The sequence below is a fragment of the Falco peregrinus genome, chromosome 6 (genome assembly GCF_023634155.1).
Source record: "Falco peregrinus isolate bFalPer1 chromosome 6, bFalPer1.pri, whole genome shotgun sequence".
In the NCBI taxonomy this organism is placed as follows: domain Eukaryota; kingdom Metazoa; phylum Chordata; class Aves; order Falconiformes; family Falconidae; genus Falco; species Falco peregrinus.
Genome location: NC_073726.1, coordinates 17,043,730 through 17,064,443, shown reverse-complemented (window position 1 = coordinate 17,064,443; position 20,714 = coordinate 17,043,730). Strand labels below are relative to the sequence as shown.

The 20,714-nt window shown below is 42.2% G+C and overlaps 1 protein-coding gene across 2 annotated transcripts in view; it reads left to right on the top strand.

Moving 5' to 3' along the window:
- LHFPL3 (LHFPL tetraspan subfamily member 3) overlaps nt 1-20,714 on the top strand; it is a 252,260-nt gene that overhangs the window by 157,344 nt on the left and 74,202 nt on the right. For both annotated transcript variants that reach the window (XM_055807463.1, XM_027795450.2), the window contains exon 2: nt 14,761-14,997. In XM_055807463.1, coding sequence (XP_055663438.1) covers nt 14,761-14,997 — 237 coding nt within the window. The remainder of the gene's footprint in view (nt 1-14,760; nt 14,998-20,714) is intronic.

Here is a 20,714-nt window from a genome sequence, read left to right as displayed (position 1 = left end):
GGCAAATTGTGACATGGTGTTGTGTCTTCAATCCCAAATCGATAGTGTCCATGTGGAATGACTGCTACTGTACAGGTTTTAAGGAAGTTTGATTTTACAGTCTCTGTATTTGATGTCTCAGGAGTTGGGTAGCATCTTGGTGCGCTTCCCTGTGCATTTCTGGAGTTCCTGTGCATCCCCTGGACCAAGCACTCCAACCTCTCCTTTCCGTCAGAGTCTGAACTTGGACTTTTGGAGAGAATTAAAGAACATGTTTTCCATATGCCCATGTCTTTATCATCAGGGTTAGGGTGTTTGTCAGCAGATTGAGGAAGGTGCCTCCTCAGTCTAAACAAACTTTTATAAAGAAACTGTCATGAACTCTGAAGTAAATTAGATTTACTTCCAATACACTTGTTTGGAATTGGTATTAGAAGCTAGAGGTCAGGAGCTCTCAGCCCCATCACTCTGTAGTACCATCTCCAAAGAAATAGTCCTGTGAGACTGAGAAATGAATTCACAGGTGTCACTGGTAATAGAGGTAGGAATAATACATTAAAGATTGCTAACAACTATAGCCAGTGGTGATTCTGAGGGGCGGAGGTCTTGAAGTACATATTTCCTCAAAACATTTATTTATAAAATTCAAGTAGTCTGAATGATGAGATACTGGATTGTTCTCAAGGTACACATTATATTTTCTGTACATTTATTAGAGTGCTCAAATATCTGTTACACTGTAGTATTTCAGCTGCTTGCAATGTAGTGATAGAAACACTTACTGCCTGATGCATTCAGGAACATTTTGAGTTGCCAGTGGAATTTCTTCTCTTTTTTTCTGGTGCCCACCCAAAGAGTTAAAGTAAACCAGTTGCTTTAGAAAACACTTCTATTATACAATTTTTCAGTCATTATTTATTTATAGAGTGCTGGAAAAAGGACATGGAGTCCAGGACCTATGAACATTTTTGAAAGAAGAGACAGTTATTGCAATCCCAACTAAACTCCTCTTTCCTCTGGCTCTATCTCTGGATCCAGCTCAGTTATAGTCCTCTTACTCCCTTTGGAAATATCGTATCTCCTGGTTCATCCTTCTTAATGAGCTGGTGGGCAGCATGTACTTCTGGGGTTTCAGAGGTCACCTAGCAAGCCCTCAAGCTTCGTAGCCAACTTTGCAGGTACCCAGCTTTCCCAGCAGCCCATGTCAGTCTCCTTGATTTTGGTGGGACTGTCAGATTTTCCCTTTGCCTTGCATCACTGCTGTGCCTTGCATTTTTCCAGTCCTTTCAGTGCCTGAATAGGCATCTCTAAGGCAGAAATCACCAGCAGTAGTACGTTAATAGGCATATGCCAGTCATTTTAAATGGAAGGGGACCTACTTTCTGTGACTTCTGGACATTAGGGCTGAAAATCAGCACCAGCATGGTTGTTTGCCATGCTGGAAGTACTAAGGGTTACTTTACTTCAGAGGCATTGCAGCACTGCAACAGTGCATGTGCTGGACTTACAGAAATGTTCAAAAAGGTATTACAACTTGATATCATAAACCTAGACAGGACTTGAAATGGCATGTGCGTGCACACAAGGTTTTGCTGACAACTATACAGGTAAACTTGCTGTATAGTGCAAATCTTGGGGTTAACCAGCAAAACTAAAAATAATAAAGGCACAGAAATGTAATTCTGTAGAAGTCAAAAGAAATTCCAAAATTAACCCTTCCAGTTAGTAACTGGTAGGAGAGTCAGGATTGCCAGAGCACCAAGGCAAGGACTGTTGCAGTTATACTGAACAAAATAGGACATATTATTGATCAAACAGACTTCATAGCAAATGGAAGATGAGATGTGCTTGCCAGTATAGATATAAGAAGATATTCTTAAATTAGTTCAGATTCCTTCCACTTTTTGTCAAAATTTTAAAATTTTCTCAACTCTGGCATGTCAAAAGCACTGAGTTTAGGAGGCTGAGCAATCTCATGTGCTTAGCCCTAGGTAAAAGGGTAGTCTCCCCTTTAACAGGAAAAAGACAAAGGAGAAAAACATCACCAGTGTTCCTGGTCTCATTCCCCAGGGCTCTCTCCTACCATCCAGAGCAGAAACTCTTGGTGGGAGAGACATTGCCACTGCTGATGCCTCTGCTGCTTTTAGCTTCAATGAGACATCAGCTCCTGAAAGGCAGCGAAGTCTCGCTGCCAGATGTCAACTTTAATGAAGAAGCAATGCAGCCGAGCGGTCTCAGGGCCTATTGTCCATTTCTCTTCTGCCGAGCAAAGCTGTTAGGAGATCAGGCAGAGCTATAGCAGAGATAAGTGAAGAATAGCACATGACAAGCTGTGCAGGCATAAAGATGTATGCGTGCGCCTCAGGGGCACTGAAAGGAACTATACAAAAGCCGATGCCTTTATCATCCGTTCAGAACTCGTCTTGCCTCTGTGCCAGTCCATTTGCAATATCAGCTAGAACTGCTTTGGAAATCAGATTTAAATGATTGCAATGACTTTAGTTAAACCTAAACCATTTCCATCTCCAGAATAGGGCTGCCTCCTGCCTCCACCTCTCACTTATTTTAAGCGGAGACCGCTCCATATTACTGCCTCCCAGCCGCCCATCCCCTCCACATATTAAGGTCCTCCCTTCTGCAGGTCTTTGGCTTTGCATTGCCTGCATCATGTGGCACTTGCCTGCAGCATAAAGGTGCTTCAAACCCTGTCTCACTTTTTCCTGTCCCACAAACCACTCTGAGGTACAAGCGTGGGTCCACTCCCTCAGAGGAGGTGGGGAGCTGTGTGCAGGCTGGCTTTGGGAAGGCTGCTGATTTTAAAAGGGGGAATGAGACCAGTCTGGAGCTGTATCTTCCCACACAGAGCTAGCTGGAGCCCTCTGGCAGAGTACATGGAGGGATGCCCAGCCCTGAGGAAACTGGGGAATCCTGAACAGATTTTAATACTTGGAGGGTGAGCCAATGTCTCAGAGAGGGTGAGTACGGTTCCCGTTTGTCAAGGAAAGCATGGCATTTAGTCAGCTGCAGGCAATCTCTAGCAAAACATTAATGCTTTACAAAAAACAAGAGAAACAAGAGCCTTCCACTTTCTCCCACAATGCATTCAGTTACTTCTTTTTTTCCTTGCTTATGACAGAATGTTCCCTGGTCCTTCACGTCATCTTTCTTCGTGACTTCAGTCACTCCCTCTGAACCTTCATTTTCTCTACTAAATACGTGGGAAACACAAAGCTCAGAGTGAGGGCAAAGGGAATGTCATGCCTGCAGTCGGGGGATGAAATGCCTATAAATTGCAGATCTTAAACTACTTCTCGTTTCAGCATTAAGTCACATTCCCATATCATGATGCATTATATTCTGAGAATTGTAGCCATGCTTTGGCAGGGAACGTAGAGTGACCATAAGCCTGCGCCGCAGCTTACAGCAGAGAAATCTTACCAGTGCCTATTTATCACACCCACTGCCAAACAACTTCTTGAATCTCTCAATCAGCTTCCATAGGCAAGATTTCTCCAGCTGGCCAGTGACCAAGAGCAGGCAGAGGCATCTGCCTGGCAGCTGTCTGTACTGCAGGTATTTCACTGCTCCCCATCTGCCACCCGGGTGCTGAGTCAGCGTTCTGCCCGCAAAGGTGTAGGAGAGGCACAGCAAATTTAAGAAAAGTCCTCTCTCACCTTTTTTATTTCATTTCCTTTTGCAAGTGTACTTATCGTTTGGGTTCCTTTTGTGGCAGCAAAGCGGAGGTCAGATAACAGTTGGTTGAATTCTTGGTGGCTATTTTGAAATCGCTCGCTCAGTTGTTGGCCACTGACCCATGCTATTTCAGGTACTGGATGGGTGAGTTACGCCATTTTCCAATAATTTCCAACCGTGACTGTCAAATACCTGTAAGGAGTCATGTAAATGAAACTGTGAACGCAACCAGAACATCATACCAGATGTTCTCTGAAGCCGTAGCGTGGGGGGGCTGATTCTTTAATGCATTGCTAATGCACTACTGCTGTTAGTGTGCTCCGTGGCATGTACCAGGTGGGATGCAGGCAAACCCCTGCAGTCAAGGGTTGAAGTAGTGTGGATGGAGTTCAGGAACTGCGTAGGGAAATCTTGCTGGCTGTGAACTCCATGAGTTTACAATGTGTAACCACAGGAGGAAAAACAGTCAGCAAGAAGCTTTGCTGACTACAATACAGGGCAGGGTTTATTCAGATAAAGAGTTTTGATAAATCTGTGGTCAAAGGAAAATAAATCTGAAGCTTTTCAGCAAAATGGCCATGGTGCCCAAGCCTGGAGTTTGCCTCTCAGTGTTGCGCCTTCCCTAAGGCTCAATTGGGTGCTGTTTGCGTTGTCCTCGTGTTCAGCTCTGCAGCTACTGCAAAGTTCCTATGCTGACAACAGTGTTGACCTCAGGTTTCTGAAGTCTGAAGAAACATGGTGTAAGACTTTTAAGTTCCTGCAGTTATCTTAAAGGCCCGAAGTAGCTGAATTTAGCCTCACAGAGAAACATATCCTAATACATTTTTAATACAATGACCAAACTCCATCTTTAATTACTATTTAACAGTATGAATTTGGACAACTTAAAACTTTTCGGCCTGGCTACAGCTACTGATTTTGTGCCAGAACCTCTCCCCTGACAATTCAAAACTGCCTTCTACTTTATAGCCTAGATGTATTCCTGGACGTTTTATATCCGTTTGTTCCAGTGCCAAGACTGCCCTTCCAGTTAAATTGCTGTTCTCCCTCTTTGGGTCCATTCTCTTGTGTTTATACAAAGTAATCATAAAATTCCACAGTGCACCAGCACTATAAGGCATGCAGATCTATTTTCTAGGTGATATTACATGGGGTTTTAGAGGTTTTTGACTCCTTTTTTGCAAGCGAGTACTTACTGGCTGTGAAGTTGCTAGTTTTCAGAAGCAAAAGATTACACAGTGATATTTATTGTGGACTCTACTATAAAGTTAGTTGTAGAAATCCCTTTTTTCTATGAATATCTTTTGCTTCTGCATCTTGCTTCTACCTCGGAAGCCTGCAGAACTCTCCCATGTTTATCCTGAAAATGGCGGCTGGTGCATTTCCAGACTCCCCGCTCACCAGCATGTTTAGAATTGCTTGTAGTTGCAGTAGCTGCAGAAACAAGCCGGAGACATTACTTCCCAAGTATAAAACCAGGCTGTTGTACTTGCTTGATGTTTGGCAGGGAAGTCAGGATAGCTTGGATGAGGGCTGGCAAAAAAAAAGAAAATAACTTCATGCCTCTCCTCTTTCATTGCCATCACACTGTCAAACCTTTAATAAAGATGAGAAAAGGCAAATTTCCGTAAAGACCACAGTGAGAGACCCCAGTAGTGACCTCCTTCTATGCCTCGTACCCTCATTTATTCTGCTAGATTTTCTTGGTTTGATGTAGACAACACTATTTATGATCTTAGCTTTCTGTATTGCTATCTAGCTCCTAGTTCTTTGGCTGCTATTCCCTCAGATATCCTTCTTTATTAATTTCAAATATGTTTATCTCTCAGCCCCCTCATAAGAACATAGGCCTAGAAACCATCTACTAAATCATCAAATCTAATCCCCTTATCATGGCCACTTACAGCATCATGCAATACTTTTCCTTAAGTACCACATTACATCTTAAAATAATCTTGCTCTCATTAACTGGTTGTTCCAAACATCACTCTTCTTAAGATTAGAAACCAACAGCACCAGATGGCTCTAGTGATTACATTATGCTGAAAAAGTTTTCCCTGGTGTTGCTAGTTCTCATGTTTACCTTTTTCATGGGTGCATTTTACTAGTGACTCAAGGTCCTCCAAAGGCTGATCAATATACTTTCATGTTTTCTCTTCTTTACCATTTGTCCCACTAGTCTTCTGCATTGTTAGTGCCTCCCGTCAGTGGATTTTACTACCAAACCTCTACTCTTGCCAAAGCTTCTAATGAAAACACTAAATGATTGATACTGAGGCTGGTCCTTGAGGTGCCCAATGTATACTCAAAACAACTCAAGACTTTTCCTTCAAGCAAAAAATGTCAGCTCCCCATGAACAAGCACCTTAAATTCTCATGCTAATCTCTGTATTCTCCAGGTTAATAAATGTTTCTATAAGACACAGTATCTAATGCTTTCTGAATAGCGTGTTGCTTAGCTTTCTTTTATAAAGTCACTGCTTCCCAGCTGTCAGGACCATCACCCCACTTCGTATTTTTTTCCATGTCTTCAATTATTCTTTCCTTCAATAATTATTCAAAGAACTGAGGTCTAAGAATGGATAGGTGAGTGTTTGCTCCAATTACTTTTCAATTCTCAAATTTGTTTTGTTTTTTTTTTCTAAAAATTATGTAGCACATACTGTTCGCCAGTATCTCAACAATAAATTTGTTTTTAAAACCTTCCTACCAGCTTTGCAGTTTGATGGGTTGGTTATTTCAGTATTTGGGATTGGAGGGTCCATTCCTTCACCTTGAGCACATGATGATCATTTCAGGTTTGCTATGGGCTTGGAGGCAGGAGTTCCCATATCCAAATGTTCATGCCCAGCTGTCAGGGCATTGTCCCCCTGTTCTCTGTCATCCTCCTCACTGAAAAATGAGATAAAGAATTAGGTCCTAGACCCAGCCTCACTCTGTGTCTGCTTTTCTTCTTCTTTTTTTGTTAACCTAATTGCAGGTTATTTGACTTTTTGTTTCAATTTGTCTTGAAAGATTTAGCACAGATTGAGTTTTGGCAAGCTTTTAGACCTGCATTATCTAATCTCCAAAATGTGTCTTTCTTTGCTAACTAGTCCCTTTTCCTGTCATTTCTAAGGTCTTTGCGCACATCTTTCCTGGGGTGATAGGTAATGAGGGTAGAAGTGAACAGAATTTGCTACTTATTCAGACAAAGCTGAAAGTACCCCTGGAATTTTATTCATCTTTGTCAAGCTACTTCAGAAAATGTGTATCTTTGAAAGAAATTCAAGGCATTCCCCACAATTAAGTATGGACCTCTTCAGTGTAGTTGACTAGTTTCTTTAGATTATCAAAGTTTGTCCCTCTGAAATATGCATTTTTTAAAACCCAGTTTCAGCACCATTTTTATTCCTGTTCATTTTATTTAAACTGAATTGACTCATGGCCACCAATGGTAAGATTATTTTCAGGTCTTGCTTCTCTTTACCAAAACCGTATTTAAAATAGCTTCACTGCTCGGATCAGTAACTTGTGATGAAACATCAGCTGTATAAATCTCAAGCAATGTCTAGCCTACGCCATTCATAACAAAGAGCACCTATTCTCCAGCCTGTCTGCTGCAGCTGATGCTGTGTTTATATTGAGTTTATTCATTAGCTAAATCCAGTACATTTCAGTATGCTATGGTTTGATAACGCTTGGCTAAAGACCAGGTTCTACAAAGAGAAGTTAACATTACATTAGAAAGCTGTAACACTCTGTGACAGCATTCAAAACAAACACTTCCAACGGTAAGTGTTGTTACCAAGCAAAGCCAAGCCAAAATTACATTTGATGGCTGTGATCTGGCAAAAACCAAAGATGCAATATAAACAAGGAGTTCACGCATTACTTATACATTTCTTTTTCAGGAGACTCTAGCATATGAGGAAAGTGGCTTTTGGATATCCCCACATCATCAAACAACCTGGCTTCATGTCAGTTGACTCCCAGGTAGTCTCCCTCTGAGCACATGCATTCGCAAGCACCTTTGTCATATCCGTGATCTCTGGGCACGGACCTTCAGCTGACACACAGAGCTCGTAACACACATTCCGTGATACAAAGACATGTTAGGAAAAACTCTGGTGGGCTGTGACACAGTTTCCATGTTATTTTAGACATTTCAAACAGAAAAATCAGAAGAAAAAAAGTTCTTAGATCCCAGGGCCAGTGGACATCACAGGAGGCGATACAGTGTAAAGGTAACTTTTGACACATACTTTCCTGTGGGGGTCTAGCTATACAACCTCCCATACCTGCTTCATTGTGAAGAAGTATTTTTATCTCTTGTCATATACAATTTCAGTTTACCCATTTTTCATCAGTTAGTCATCTACCTCTGCTATAGCTGTTAGCAATTCATTGTCATGACATTTCTAGACATTTTTTGCCCACACAGTGATTAGGCCTGCATCCATTAATAGTCCCTGGTTTCCAAATTTTTTCTGGACAAGGCACTATAAATACCTATGGCATATAACCATGGTTGGAACAGCAGAAGTTGTGGTCTTTTGCAAGGAGTCATAGGGATGCACGTTGTGAGTCACCTGCCACACACTCATAAAAATCTATGATACTCTTACATTATCTTTATGCTTAAGATAGTTGTTGTACTAATTTATTCATAGAACTGCATTAATCTCAAAGTTTAATTACCGTGGCTAATGATTAACACTTGGAAGTTAAATGCTCCCATGATGATACAACCCCTCATGGAATTTCTGTCTCTGTCATATCAAAGAAATCTCTACCCATACGTAAATCCAACACTTGAGGCCTAAAACAGGTCCCCTTAGTGCAGTAAAATTTCTCTTACAGTTCTTCCCCCAAGCGATCTTAACTGAAGTACCTTGCACTGTCTTGGTGATTCTTTTCTACATATTTACAGCTTAACACATTCCTCACATATAACTTCACTTTCCCAGTTGTTTCCATCTTTCTGAACAATTCATGCTCTTTAGTGCTTGTCTTTGGGAGTGGCTATTGGTCAACCATATTTCTGTTATCCAGCTTCACACCTTGCAGCAGCTGATAAAACACTTCCATTTTGCTGTCTAAGCATAACTAGCAGGCATAAAAATCTTTCAGGTATCTGTCAGCTCAGCCAGGTTATGGCGAGTCATCTCTCCCTTATTGTAGCACTTACCTCACTACCACTTTTCACAGAATTATTTTCTTTCTCTTTGCCGTCCAGTCACTGAATATTTGGTCTTTTTTTCTTTCTCTTAAAATCAGTGTGGGAAATACACATATCTCTTGATACATGTGTGTAGATATATATATTCTTACCAGATTTGGCATCAAAAGGTCAGTCATATGGCATTTGCCTCTTTGTATTTCACAAGAACCATTTCAGGTGTTAAGGAAGCTCTGCATGGTTCAAGAGCCTAGGAGACTAGGCACAGGTTTTGTGGTGATGAAGCCCACACATTGAGTCAGAATGTTAAGATCCTCATCCAGCACCGAAGAACTTTTGGAAAGGAACTTCTGATCTGTTTTATATGCACGAGAACTGTTTCTGTGAATGGAAGCAGTAAATGGAGAGAATCAGTGCATTTGCTTCAAAACTGCACATTTGCTCCAAGCCAGAACATAAATGTAAACACAGAGCATTATTATCCCACTCATAAGCACAGTCCACATCACTCAGATCAGTCTCAGCTGCATGGATGTGCAGCCTCTGTGTTCACTCAGGACTGTATTTGACCCCGTGTCTTCAGCCACCTCCCCTCATTCTTTCTTTCCCAGGTACAAGACTGTAGTCCTGATGAATGTCCCCTGCCAGACTCACCTTTCGTTTCACTCTGTCCTAGAAGTTCACCCCACCAACATGGCTGGCAAAATCTCTGTTCAATTTATTGGAGTTTAATGGGTCACTGGCTTTGTAAATATCATTTAGAAAAAAACCTGAAAGCAAAGAATCTTTCAGGTCTTGGAACTGTGGAAATTTGGAGGCTCTTGCACGTGTGGGTGTGGAAAGAAAATGGCTGGTCAGTACAATTCCCATACAGTTTTTTTGACTCTTTTGTCAGGAAACTTGCCATCGTCATGCTCTACATTCAAGCAAATTGGGTGTGTTTTCAGGAAAAGAATGAAGATGAGAGAGGAGTCTTGCCAGCAGGAATTTCTCAGCACTGGTTTCCTGTATAACAGTCAGCATTTTTATAAATAGAACCTCATTCCATGCAATGATATAATATTAATCTGTCACCATATTTGGCACAACCATAGGATCATGAACTACTTGCTTGCTAATTACCATTTGAGCTCATGCACAGAGCACAGGCTGTGATAATATTAGCTTGGTCAGAGTCACAAGTCTGTCACTGCCAGCAACAATTCAGTGCCTGTTTCCAGTTTCTAAAAGTGTTGTATCTGCATCCTTTTGTCCGAGGAGGTAAAATCCTGGACTCCCACTCTTAGTATGAATAATTTGTCTTGTCACTCAGAGCCCTAAAGGAAAACCATGTGACAGTTTCTGTTAGCTGTTCATATGATAAAAAAGAAGAGAAGTAATATGTATCAGGCATGTTTAACTACTATTTATTAATCGTTTTTTTAAAAGCTTGAAAAGCTTCACCAGACTCCCAGTATGCAGGAGAAACAATTTATTACCCCATGTATTGTAAGAAAATTAGAGGCAGGACTGGAGGATGCCCAGGGCCATCGTTACAAAAGCCCTAGCCCTGCCAGGAGCTTTCCTAAGCAACCAAAGGGAAAACAATATGGATATGATTCTTGTAAGTTTTACAGTTGCCCGAATAGTTCTGAATGGTGTCAGTGACACTAATCAGTCATTTATCAATTTCCTCCTGCTGCTTCTCATGAAAGCTCTTGATTAGCTGCAGAGGTCCTAGGCTGGGCTGTCTGCAGGCTCAGCGAGATGGCGTTAATCCAATGCATTCAGCTCACACACAGAAGACTGCCTTCGACCAATATAGATTTAACTTTTTCCTCACTTGAATCAAAAAGACTGTAGGAACTGATGATTTAAGGCTTTTCATTCAATAGGTGAGCTTTCCAAATGCAAAAGTTTCTCAGTTTATTAGAATATATATATTGGATAGTAGTAGTAAAACAGTGGTAGCCTTTGTTACATTTCCATTTCAGTCACGTTGCCATTAGGGACAGTGGAAGTTCAGAAAAAGATATGGGACCCATGTCTGTGTTATAAAATCATCTCTTAGCAGTTTCACTGAAATTGCATAAAATGGTTTCCATTTTTCAAATTTGTATAAAACTGGAAGTAATTTCCTTCTAGAGAAAAATCTAATCCTTTTCAGAAGGATTAAAAGGTAAAAATTTCTAGCAATACAAAGTAGATCTGTAGGTGGTTTTTATACCTGTCTTTTTGGTCTGGTAGCTGATAGATGAATCATTACCTGTTTTATATTTTTGAGCAAGTCCGTATTCTTAAAGGCATTTAGTGCAAAATATTCCCTCAGCAAGGCAAGACTTGGGGCTGACTAATCCTACTTCTGTTAACCTCTACAGGTAAGTTACGATTCCTGCATCTGAAGATGTTGACCAAGCAGTCGTTTAGTAGAAAGTATCTAAACTGTAGAGAGAAAGGAGAAAATAATTATATCCCCTCTTTGATATCTGCCTTTATGCAAAGGGATCTAGTTCAGCCACCATTTACCTCTGTGTCTTATTACCGAGAGAAGTCCAACTGCAATCAACAGAATGACTCCAGAAAGTTAAGCAAGTATATCAAAGCGTGCAGGAACAGAATTCAGGAAAGATGAGTTGATTGGAAATCTGAGGAATACAGCTGGAAAGCTGTACACTGAGTTCCTGAAATAAGGACTTATATTTTTAGTTAACTAGGTAGGAAAGAACAAAGTGAAATTATGTTTAGGAAATACTAAGAACATATGTCTGCTGTGCTATGTAATAAAAAAAACACAGAGACATTGGTATTTGCTAATTATTCTTGCACAATTAGCAGAAAAATTCCACATCTATTGTTCATTAACTGATTGTTAAGCTTCCTCTCATTTTGAGGACAATTAATAAAAGTAAACTGGCTTTGGTAGTTGCTGTTATATAGTAAATCTAACTTTTGTCACCGGTTACCTAGGTAAACATGGACATTTTCATGACCACCAGACATACGCAGATTTGCTGCACCATTTCAGTGGAGTCCCTCACAAGTGTGAGGGCAATGCTTATGTGTTGACTGTGAGAAATACTCTTTCTGTAAGTGTGTGTAGTGAGCTCAAGAAAGCAAATTATTGTACAGTTGGTCTCTAAGATCTTTGGAAGATCTGATGAAATTGTGTAAATGAGTTAAGGCAGGCAGTAGGCAACTTACAATTTGCCAAACCTGCATGTTCTGAGTAAATCAGACCTTATCTAATTGTCCTTATTTCTAAGCCTTATTGTCCTTGAAAGTGTTATAAGCTGTTATATTTTCACAAAAATGAACTGCTTAGGAAGAATTTGTCGAATGCCTCAGGTGCAGCTTTTGTTCTACATCAGGTGCTTTCTGCAGACCTGCTTTCAAGGCTTTGTCTACAGCAATTGTGTAGCTGTCGGAAAGAAACTGCCATTCCTGAGCTGTTTTCACATCTTTCTTCCAGGATTTCATCATATTGATTCAGTGCAGGTGTGGTTTTGTTTTGTGGGCATTAGAGATATGTAAAATTACAGTGCTTATGGTTGTCCAGAAAAGACAAGAGCTTGTTGCAATTCCCACAGCGATGGCAGCTGTTGGTTGCACAGGCTACTCGGTGTATAAACTGTGGTTTCCAAACAGAGGTCTGGCTCAACAACTGTTTAAAAGCCCAAAAGCCACACAATGTATTCTTTTCAATTAGCACATATACCTGCAATTTAGAGCACAATGCACCAATATAACATTAAAACTTATAAAAGATGGTTTAGGATCCGTCGTATCTCATCAGCTATACTAAGAAGAGCTAATGCTGGAAATACACTTGGTTCCAAGTTAGAAAAGGCGGTACAGACAGTTACTGAGAGCATATGGATTTTCTAATTCTCCTAAATGCAATAAAACCTGAGCAATGAACTCATTCAACATCATCTTTATTTTTAGAATTTTCTTGGTTTATTTTTAGAATGTTCATGTTCTACTTAATTTTTATGTCCTATCCTCCCCTACTGAAGCCAACCCTCTGCCATTTCCCTGGCTAGTGCTGCACTCACGTTGTTTGCTTCAGTGAAGGCAACGAGTCAGTCAGCATGACCAAGGGCTGCACTGAAGTGTGTCTGTGCACTGTTCTCATTGCTCTGATAGGAAATGTGCCATGGGTACCCAACTGCTCGGTCCCCTGTTACCAACATGCCACCTCCCTGCTGAAAACCAGTTCAGGTTGGATGGGACCTCTGGAGACCACCTGGTCCCTCACCCCCCTCACAGGAGGGCCAACCCACATGGGGGTTTCCCAGGGAAAGACATTGTCCAAAAGCAAATGACAAGGTACAAGTTGTGCTTTTCTGTGCTCCTTCAGCTGTGCCTGGTGACAGTCCCTGCAGGCAGTGGGAAGCCAGGTCCTGTGCAGAAGTACATCTGGTCCAGTCCTATGAGATTGCCATATTGGCATGTTTTCTCAGCCCATGGATTTTCTCAGGTAGAGACTCAGTGGGGACCAAGTCAGTGAAGATTCATTCAGTGCATGGGTTTGCTTTTTTGGGTGTGTTTCTGTAATAATCTATCACCACCTCAGGACACATCATATCCTCTCAGGGACAGAAGCCCTGGTGCTGCATCCCTGTCATGGTGCCCTCCACTGCAAGGCACACAGTCCAGTAGGAAGAGAGGGCTGCTCCCCACAGACCACAGGACGTGTCTGAACAGCAAGTCATGGGCTAGCCCAAGGCTGTGGCCAAACCCCGGCTGGTAAGATGCTGGGGCAAGGACTATGACCATGCCCCAGAACCCAGCAGGGGCCACGCTTGGGGTCTTCTTGCCCAAGAGCACACATGTCCCACCCAAGATGTTAGTAGCCAGGCACAAGTAGCCGTGCGTGCTCAGCCCTCACACTGGCACCATCCAGGCAGGGGACATCACAGCAACTGCTGACCAGTGGGCAAGATTGACTCTGCTCCGGGTGATGGAGCACGTTACTTTTGGAAAAAAAAACCTTGTCACACCATCTTGCTTGCTCCACAAGAGCCACATTGGCCCGTGACACTACCTGCTGTCCCACAGCAGGGCATTTTCCCTGGGAACCAAGTGCAAAACCAAATTTCTGCTACTTAAAAATTAAGCTCAGCCTTTTAGCAGTCACACAGGCTGATGGATGAGCACCTGAACGTTCACCCTCTGCCTCTGTCCCCGCCATGGTACGGCTGCCCCTACCCAGAGCAGCTGATGGTTGATGTCGGCTGGCTCTCCATGCAGGTAGAGGCTTTTCATTTCTCTTGGTGTTAAAAAGATCAGTGCTTTTTCATGTTTGAGATGTCATGTGGTGATTCCTCAGGTAAACCAGATCAGCAGTTGACAGCAATGTTGACAGCTTATTTTTCTTTGCAGAACAATGTCATTACTTGTGTTTTTGAGGAGTACAAACCCGTTGATGCATAAAATGTATTTCAGTTAAAGGAGTACTGCCAACTGACAAAAAAAACCCAACCAAACCCTCACGCTATTACCTACGTGTGTTACCTATCTGTGTTACTTTGTTTACCAGAAATGAAAAGTAGTTTTTTTCCTCTATTTTCCTCTGGTTTGTTAGTAACCAGTGTTTCCTCTGAATATCCAGGTTATTAATTGTTTTCCCCTTTTTTTTTGTGTGAGTGTTTCTTATTACAGTGAAGAAATCAGTCTCACTAGGAAAATGTGATTGCACTAGTACAGAAGCTGGCTGGGGATTCAGGACTGGGGTTTTAAGCAAGGTGCTCAATTGATGTTGGATCTTAGGTTTTTATATTACATACTTAATCACAGCATATAATCCTGTGACTTGTTTTTAAGTAACCTAGCTTTGAAGCTCAGAATGAAAAAGTGTGTTGCTTTAATGATAACTCTGTAGGTTCTCATCAAAACGAAAGTTTGGTCTCATTATCCCATTGTTCTCCTTTTCTTTTTTCTCCAAGCTGCCTGTCTCGTCCTGGGTTGTATGATTTTTCCTGATGGCTGGGATTCAGATGAGGTAAAACGGATGTGTGGTGAAAAGACAGACAAGTACACGCTGGGGGCTTGTTCAGTCCGCTGGGCATATATCCTGGCGATTATTGGAATCTTGGATGCCCTGATCCTCTCATTTCTGGCATTTGTGCTTGGCAACAGACAAGACAGCTTGCTAGCAGAGGAGCTCAAGTTGGAAAACAAAGGTAGGACTGCTTTTAGAAACACTATTATTGGGTGGCCTAGGGGGCATTTGCTTAAAATCAATTATTGGTTTCATTTTATTTTATACTTCAAAGTTGGCATGCTGGCTTGCTTCCTAAGTTGCTGGGAAAGAAGAAGTGCAAGGGGCAGAGGAAGTTTTGTTTTTCAGCCTCCAAAGTCTAAGAATGCTCGAAATTGCCGTAATTGCTGTACTATGCATGACATTCTTAATAGTATTTAGAGCTGTAGATGGTATTGGTTTTGTGTTACTCACTTGTACATTATTTCATTAGCATTTAAGTTTCACAATTTCCATCTTTTTCTGTACCCCATGCAAAATTTGTTCATTTGGTTCCTTTAGGATTTTGCATTATAATGTGAATGGCTGTAATGCGGCATTTGTGTTAGCACAGTACACAGTAAGGGGGGGGAGTGTTGGCTTGGGAGATGGGCTGTGAGCTATGTAACGGGGCTGCCTATACAGCCAAGCACCAGTGGACTAAGGATCAGAGCCAGCAGTGAAGAGGAATCCTAGTTCTCGTTTGATTGTGTTGCTTTGAGCTCATTAGTCAGCTCATGGGAATCTAGGATGCTGTAGTAACTGAATATTCATGCAGTGAGTTGGGGATAAAACACATTTCTAGATTTAGAACATGAAACTGGCTCAGGCCAGCAGTTGGTCATGCAGTTGCGAGAGGGGAGATGCTGTTGGGTGAGTGTGTGCAAGCCTGGCTGATTTCTGGGGCCCCTTCCCCTTTTGCTCCCCCAGCACCCACAGCTGTGTATCTGACGTGACAGATACCACAGAGGGCACATTGCGTTGTCTTTGTAATGGGCCTGTTGTCCCTGGATCTGTCTAATCCTTTCTGAAGCTGCTGATAACTGTTGGCTTCTGCAGTGCTGTGTGGCAGCAAGTTCCTGAGGCTCACTACTGACTGCTAAAGAAGTACTTTATTTTATCTGTTTCAAAGTGATCCCCTACTAGTTTCACCGAGTGTCCTCTAGTGCAGGATTCTGCATTCAGCACATCCACCACCTATGCAATTTTGTAGGCTGCTTCTAATAATAGCAAAGATATTAGGAGCCCTTCACCACTGGATTGGAAATCAAAAGCTGTTTGGCAGCCTGTGTTGTACAAAAATAGCTGGCCTCAGTCCTGCTCCAGAAGAACCATTATCCGTATATCTGAAAGCACCAGTACAGTGGCCCCAGCTTGCTGAATCGCAGACAGTCAGCACACTCAGCCCAAAGATAAATGGACTTGAAGATTGAACTTCACACACAATTCCAGACCTTGTTAGAGCCTGCTAATGTTGTGGGTTAAAGAAAGTGTGTGTTGCTTGCAATTGCATGTGTACATCTGTTCTGCAGGTAAACTGAGGCCATCGGTTTCAAGAACTGTCCCTGTAGCCCTTTTCTGTAAGGATAATACTCATCTGCATTTGAAACTTAAAATACTTACCAGAAGGGCATTCACAGCTATGCCACAAGTGTTTTTGGCATCAGCACCGTGTCTGATTTGTCTATACCATACAAAGCTCATGAACCCGACAACTACTTGTATCAAAAAACCTCATCTGTTTTGGCACCTTATGAGCAAAAAACAGCTTCTGGAGACTCATCACCTCTCACATCGCTGGCACAAGCTCCTGCCAGAACATTTGGTCCTCAGCATGTCAGACAAAATCATTCAACAGCTAATTTTCCTTGATTAAACACAGAAACATACCATACCACTAGCTACAAAGCAAATCAGAACTCAACAAAAAGGGACCCACCCCACTTTCCCCTGCCCAGTCAAGCCTGATGTTCACCACTTTTTAAACTTATCTTTCAAATGAAAAGAGAAAACGGCAACTTGCCTTCTAAAAAAGACATCCTCTCCCCTCTTGTCCCAAAAAGCTTCTGCTAAGGAATGACAGGGCAAGTCTAAATTCCCCTGCAGCTCCCTGGCTTTTCTGCACCTACATGTGTTGCTGCCAGGCACAGCTGTAGCCCCAGAGGAGTCCCAGGAGAATACAGCGGTGGCAGGGGTGGCATGGGGACATGGCAGGTACCAGTGCCAGCAGAGCACCAGCTCTCCCCTTTGCTGGCCAGAGATCAGTCCTTCTGGCCTTTTGGACACTAGAAAAGCCTGCTTGCAACCTAGTAAGCAACAAGGCAGGAGCACTTAATTCCCTCCTGTGGTCTCCGATCTCTACTGGCCAGGCTGCAGTTTGCCATCCCCAACACCGTGCTGATGGAGCAGGGCTCTGGAGCATGGTCCCTGCAAAGCAAGGAGAGGTTCCTGCCAAAAAGTTTGCACTCTGAAATATGCACTGGAATGTGTAGGTAGTGTTCACGTATTTTTGCAGTTGGAAGTTATTTAACGATGTTTAGGAGGAAGATTTTGGGTTCGTGTGGCCAGAATTATGAGGCAAGTTTTGTAATCCTGGTGGTCACTGGCTGCATGCTCAGGTGATCAGTTTGGGGCAGTGGTCTGTGGTTAGAGGAGGTGTTGATTACTTACACCATAATGATGAAGAAGCTGGTAGAATGTTAGGGCCAATGCTTGTCCTTGAGCTGGCACCAAACAACCTCCAGTCTGCACCCCTGGCACACACTGCACATGCATGAGAGCTTTGACACTTACCCCATAAACTACATCCCCTTATCCCCTTTCAGGTTAAGAGATACTGCAGCATTAGTCCACATGAAGGGTATCCATGCGCCTTTGGGAAATGGTCAGGATGGGAAAATACTGAAATATGCAAATATCATTAGCATGCCTCTCGTATAGACAAGAAAATAAGACTAAGGATATAAGCAATACCATCCTCAGCCTCCCAAGCTACTCTTACAATGTGAAGTCAAAGCCCTCATAACCAGTAACCATGAAGATTAAACACCCCCCATCACTTCTTCCCCCTCCTCATCTATGTGAGATCTGTCTCCAGGCTTGTGCTGGCTCCTGCTACTAGATTGGCAGGTATGGATGAGGAGCATCCCTTTCTCAAGGAGGAGTGCCTGTGCTGCTGCTGTCTTCCAAGGGGCAAAAAAATGTGGCTGGATTGTCAGGGCTGTCTGTTGGGTGGAACCTCAGGGACTCCTTCCCCTTGGTGGTGGGGATGCCCTTTGGTCACAGGCCTGGGATGGCCAAGGGATGTCCTGGGATGGCTAAGGTGTTCCTTTAAGGGACAGTCATGGCTCCATCATTGCTTTTTGGAGGAGTCTGCCTGGGGAGCAACCAACACTGTACCTGAGAGGAACCTCCGCTTGCCCTGGCAGCTCTTCCTCTGCTGCAAGGGCATTAGTCCCATGCACGTAGATATCATTCTGTGGTAGCTCAGCGGAGGGGAAGAAACAATAAATTAAGTATAAGAGTCACAACAGAGTTCATGTATGTGGAAAATCCTTCAAGAACAAGAAATGACTAGCCAATGATCAGCTGGGCAGATGTTTTCTTAATCAGGTAATAGTTCTGTCTGGAGGCTTCATTGCAGATCAGCTCCCACAGGCTCATTAATGAGAGCCTGCGGTGGCTGTGCGAGTACCCGGCACAGCTGTTTCTGAGCATTGGTGAAAGGAAACAGTTAAAAGTATAAGCAGCAACAAGACGGTAAAAAGGTGAGAAGATGACAGAAAAAGAGCAAGCTGTACTTCTCTGTAGACTTACTATGCTGAAGTGTCCACCTGCTCTGTGCTTTTGATGATTACAGTTCTGTATTTTTCCATAGGTTAATGAATGCTTGTAAGTAAGGAATTTGACTGTTAAAATTATTCGTGGCAGAAGATGGATGTATTTTTGCCATAAAAGAAAGTTTCCTTTTTTCACTACATGATAAAAATAGTGCTTACTCATTTCTTATTTGCTTAGGTGTAAGAGTAAACTACCATGCAGGTTTCACATCTGAGAAATATAATTCAAATTTAGCAGACTTTCTTCAGGTCATAATCTATTTAATGCAGTTTCCTAATCATGCAAATTTTACACAACAATCTGTCCCTTTCTCATTTAAAAAATCATCTTTTGAAGAAAAAAGGTATTTTACAAAGACTTTCCTATTATGTTTATGCCACTAGCAAAAGGAGGGGAAAGAACAGTATTACATGGTTTTCTTTAATTTATAGGAACTAATGGTAATGACTTTTGAAGGCCTGTATGTTATTAAACTAATGGCGTGCAGGGTGATAACAAATAGTTAGAATCCATCTTAGCTTTAAGCTTCATCAATGCCATTTTGAGTGAGCCATCAACATCACACATAAACCTGGATGTGCTGTGTAATGACATAATTTAACATTTTTAACTGTAATGTCTTAATGACATAGAATTAAAGTTCTGGCCAAAGCGTGAAGAGACCAAATGAGAAGTTTCCAAAAGAAATTGAGAGTGCAAGGCAATTACTTTTATGGTAGAAAGTGGTAATATTGTCTGCATTATGAGTGAAAAATACAAGTTTAGAAGAAACTATCCTTAGCAGTCAGAGCAGGTGGGTGATGCACTTTGTGGACAGCTGTGGGTTTTCTGATGGGTAGAACAGCTTCACAAGGTGTTTATGTTTAACATTTGACTCATTGTTGGGGCCCATATGGTCACAGATAAGCAATTTGCACAAAAGATTTCCTGGAGTTACAAGCCCAGGGCCAAAACAGATAAAAGGAGCTGGGAGCTAGACAGGAGATTTGAAGGATTCATCTACCTTGCAGTGATTGCAGCTCACGTGGACTCAAACTATACCACATTGCTCCCAACAATGATGTTGCAGAAAGCTGCCCAACCCGGGACTTGACAGTTGGTTGACATTTACACCCTCATTATTCTCCCTAGCAGTATTGTCAGGGCCTGATCCAGGTTGTTGAAGGCTGGCTCCATACATCTGCCTGAGCTGCAGTCACTGCAGAATAAACACATTTAAAGATAGAAGCTAAGGTAAAGTTGCTTCTTGGTGACAAAGCAGTTTTCTGTAAAAGAAAAAAAATAGTCTTGCACAGAGATTTGTGCATCTTTGGCTAGAGAAACATCTTCTGTAAACAAGAACAGTCTACCCACGTGGTTGCTGCTGCAACAGAAAACCATCTGCAAAAGCCCTAGTATCTGAAGCTGAGTGACAGGGGGGCAGCAGCACTCTTGTCCCATCAAAGAACTACATGACAGAGTGTGCATCAGCTGTCATTCTTCAAAAGAATAGCTCAGACCACAACACGTGCAAAACCGCTGCAAAATTGCAAAGCCCTGCTTATCAGCATGTCATTCTCCTGGCATACGCTCACAAACATTCAGGCTAAGATGTTCAAAGCTAGGTAAATAAACATGAATATTGGTACCTGATTTAAGTTTTCACATATAGCCCCAGTAGTAATAGAGTACAAATCCTGTCAGAACACCATGTATATCCATGTTCTCTAACCAATAAATTTATATAGTCGCTTTTTTGTAAAGTTGTGTACTCTCTGACTCCTCCTGAAACACAAAAAGCACCTTTTCATGTCAGTGAGCATGTACTTTTCAAAACTAAAAATACTTTCAAAAATAAAACGCAGGATTTGTTACTGTCTCCCCTTTTTCAGACTGGTATTGCTCTTCATGTCTGCTACTCTCCTCCGATCCTTCCTTTCTGAAGGGTTCAAGAGTCACCCACTTCAACCTCCTGCTGCCTCGGTGTGTGGCTCCATGTTCAAATCACTTACGGTGACTTTGAACTCAGAACCAGCTTGGCCACTTGAATTTCCATTTGAG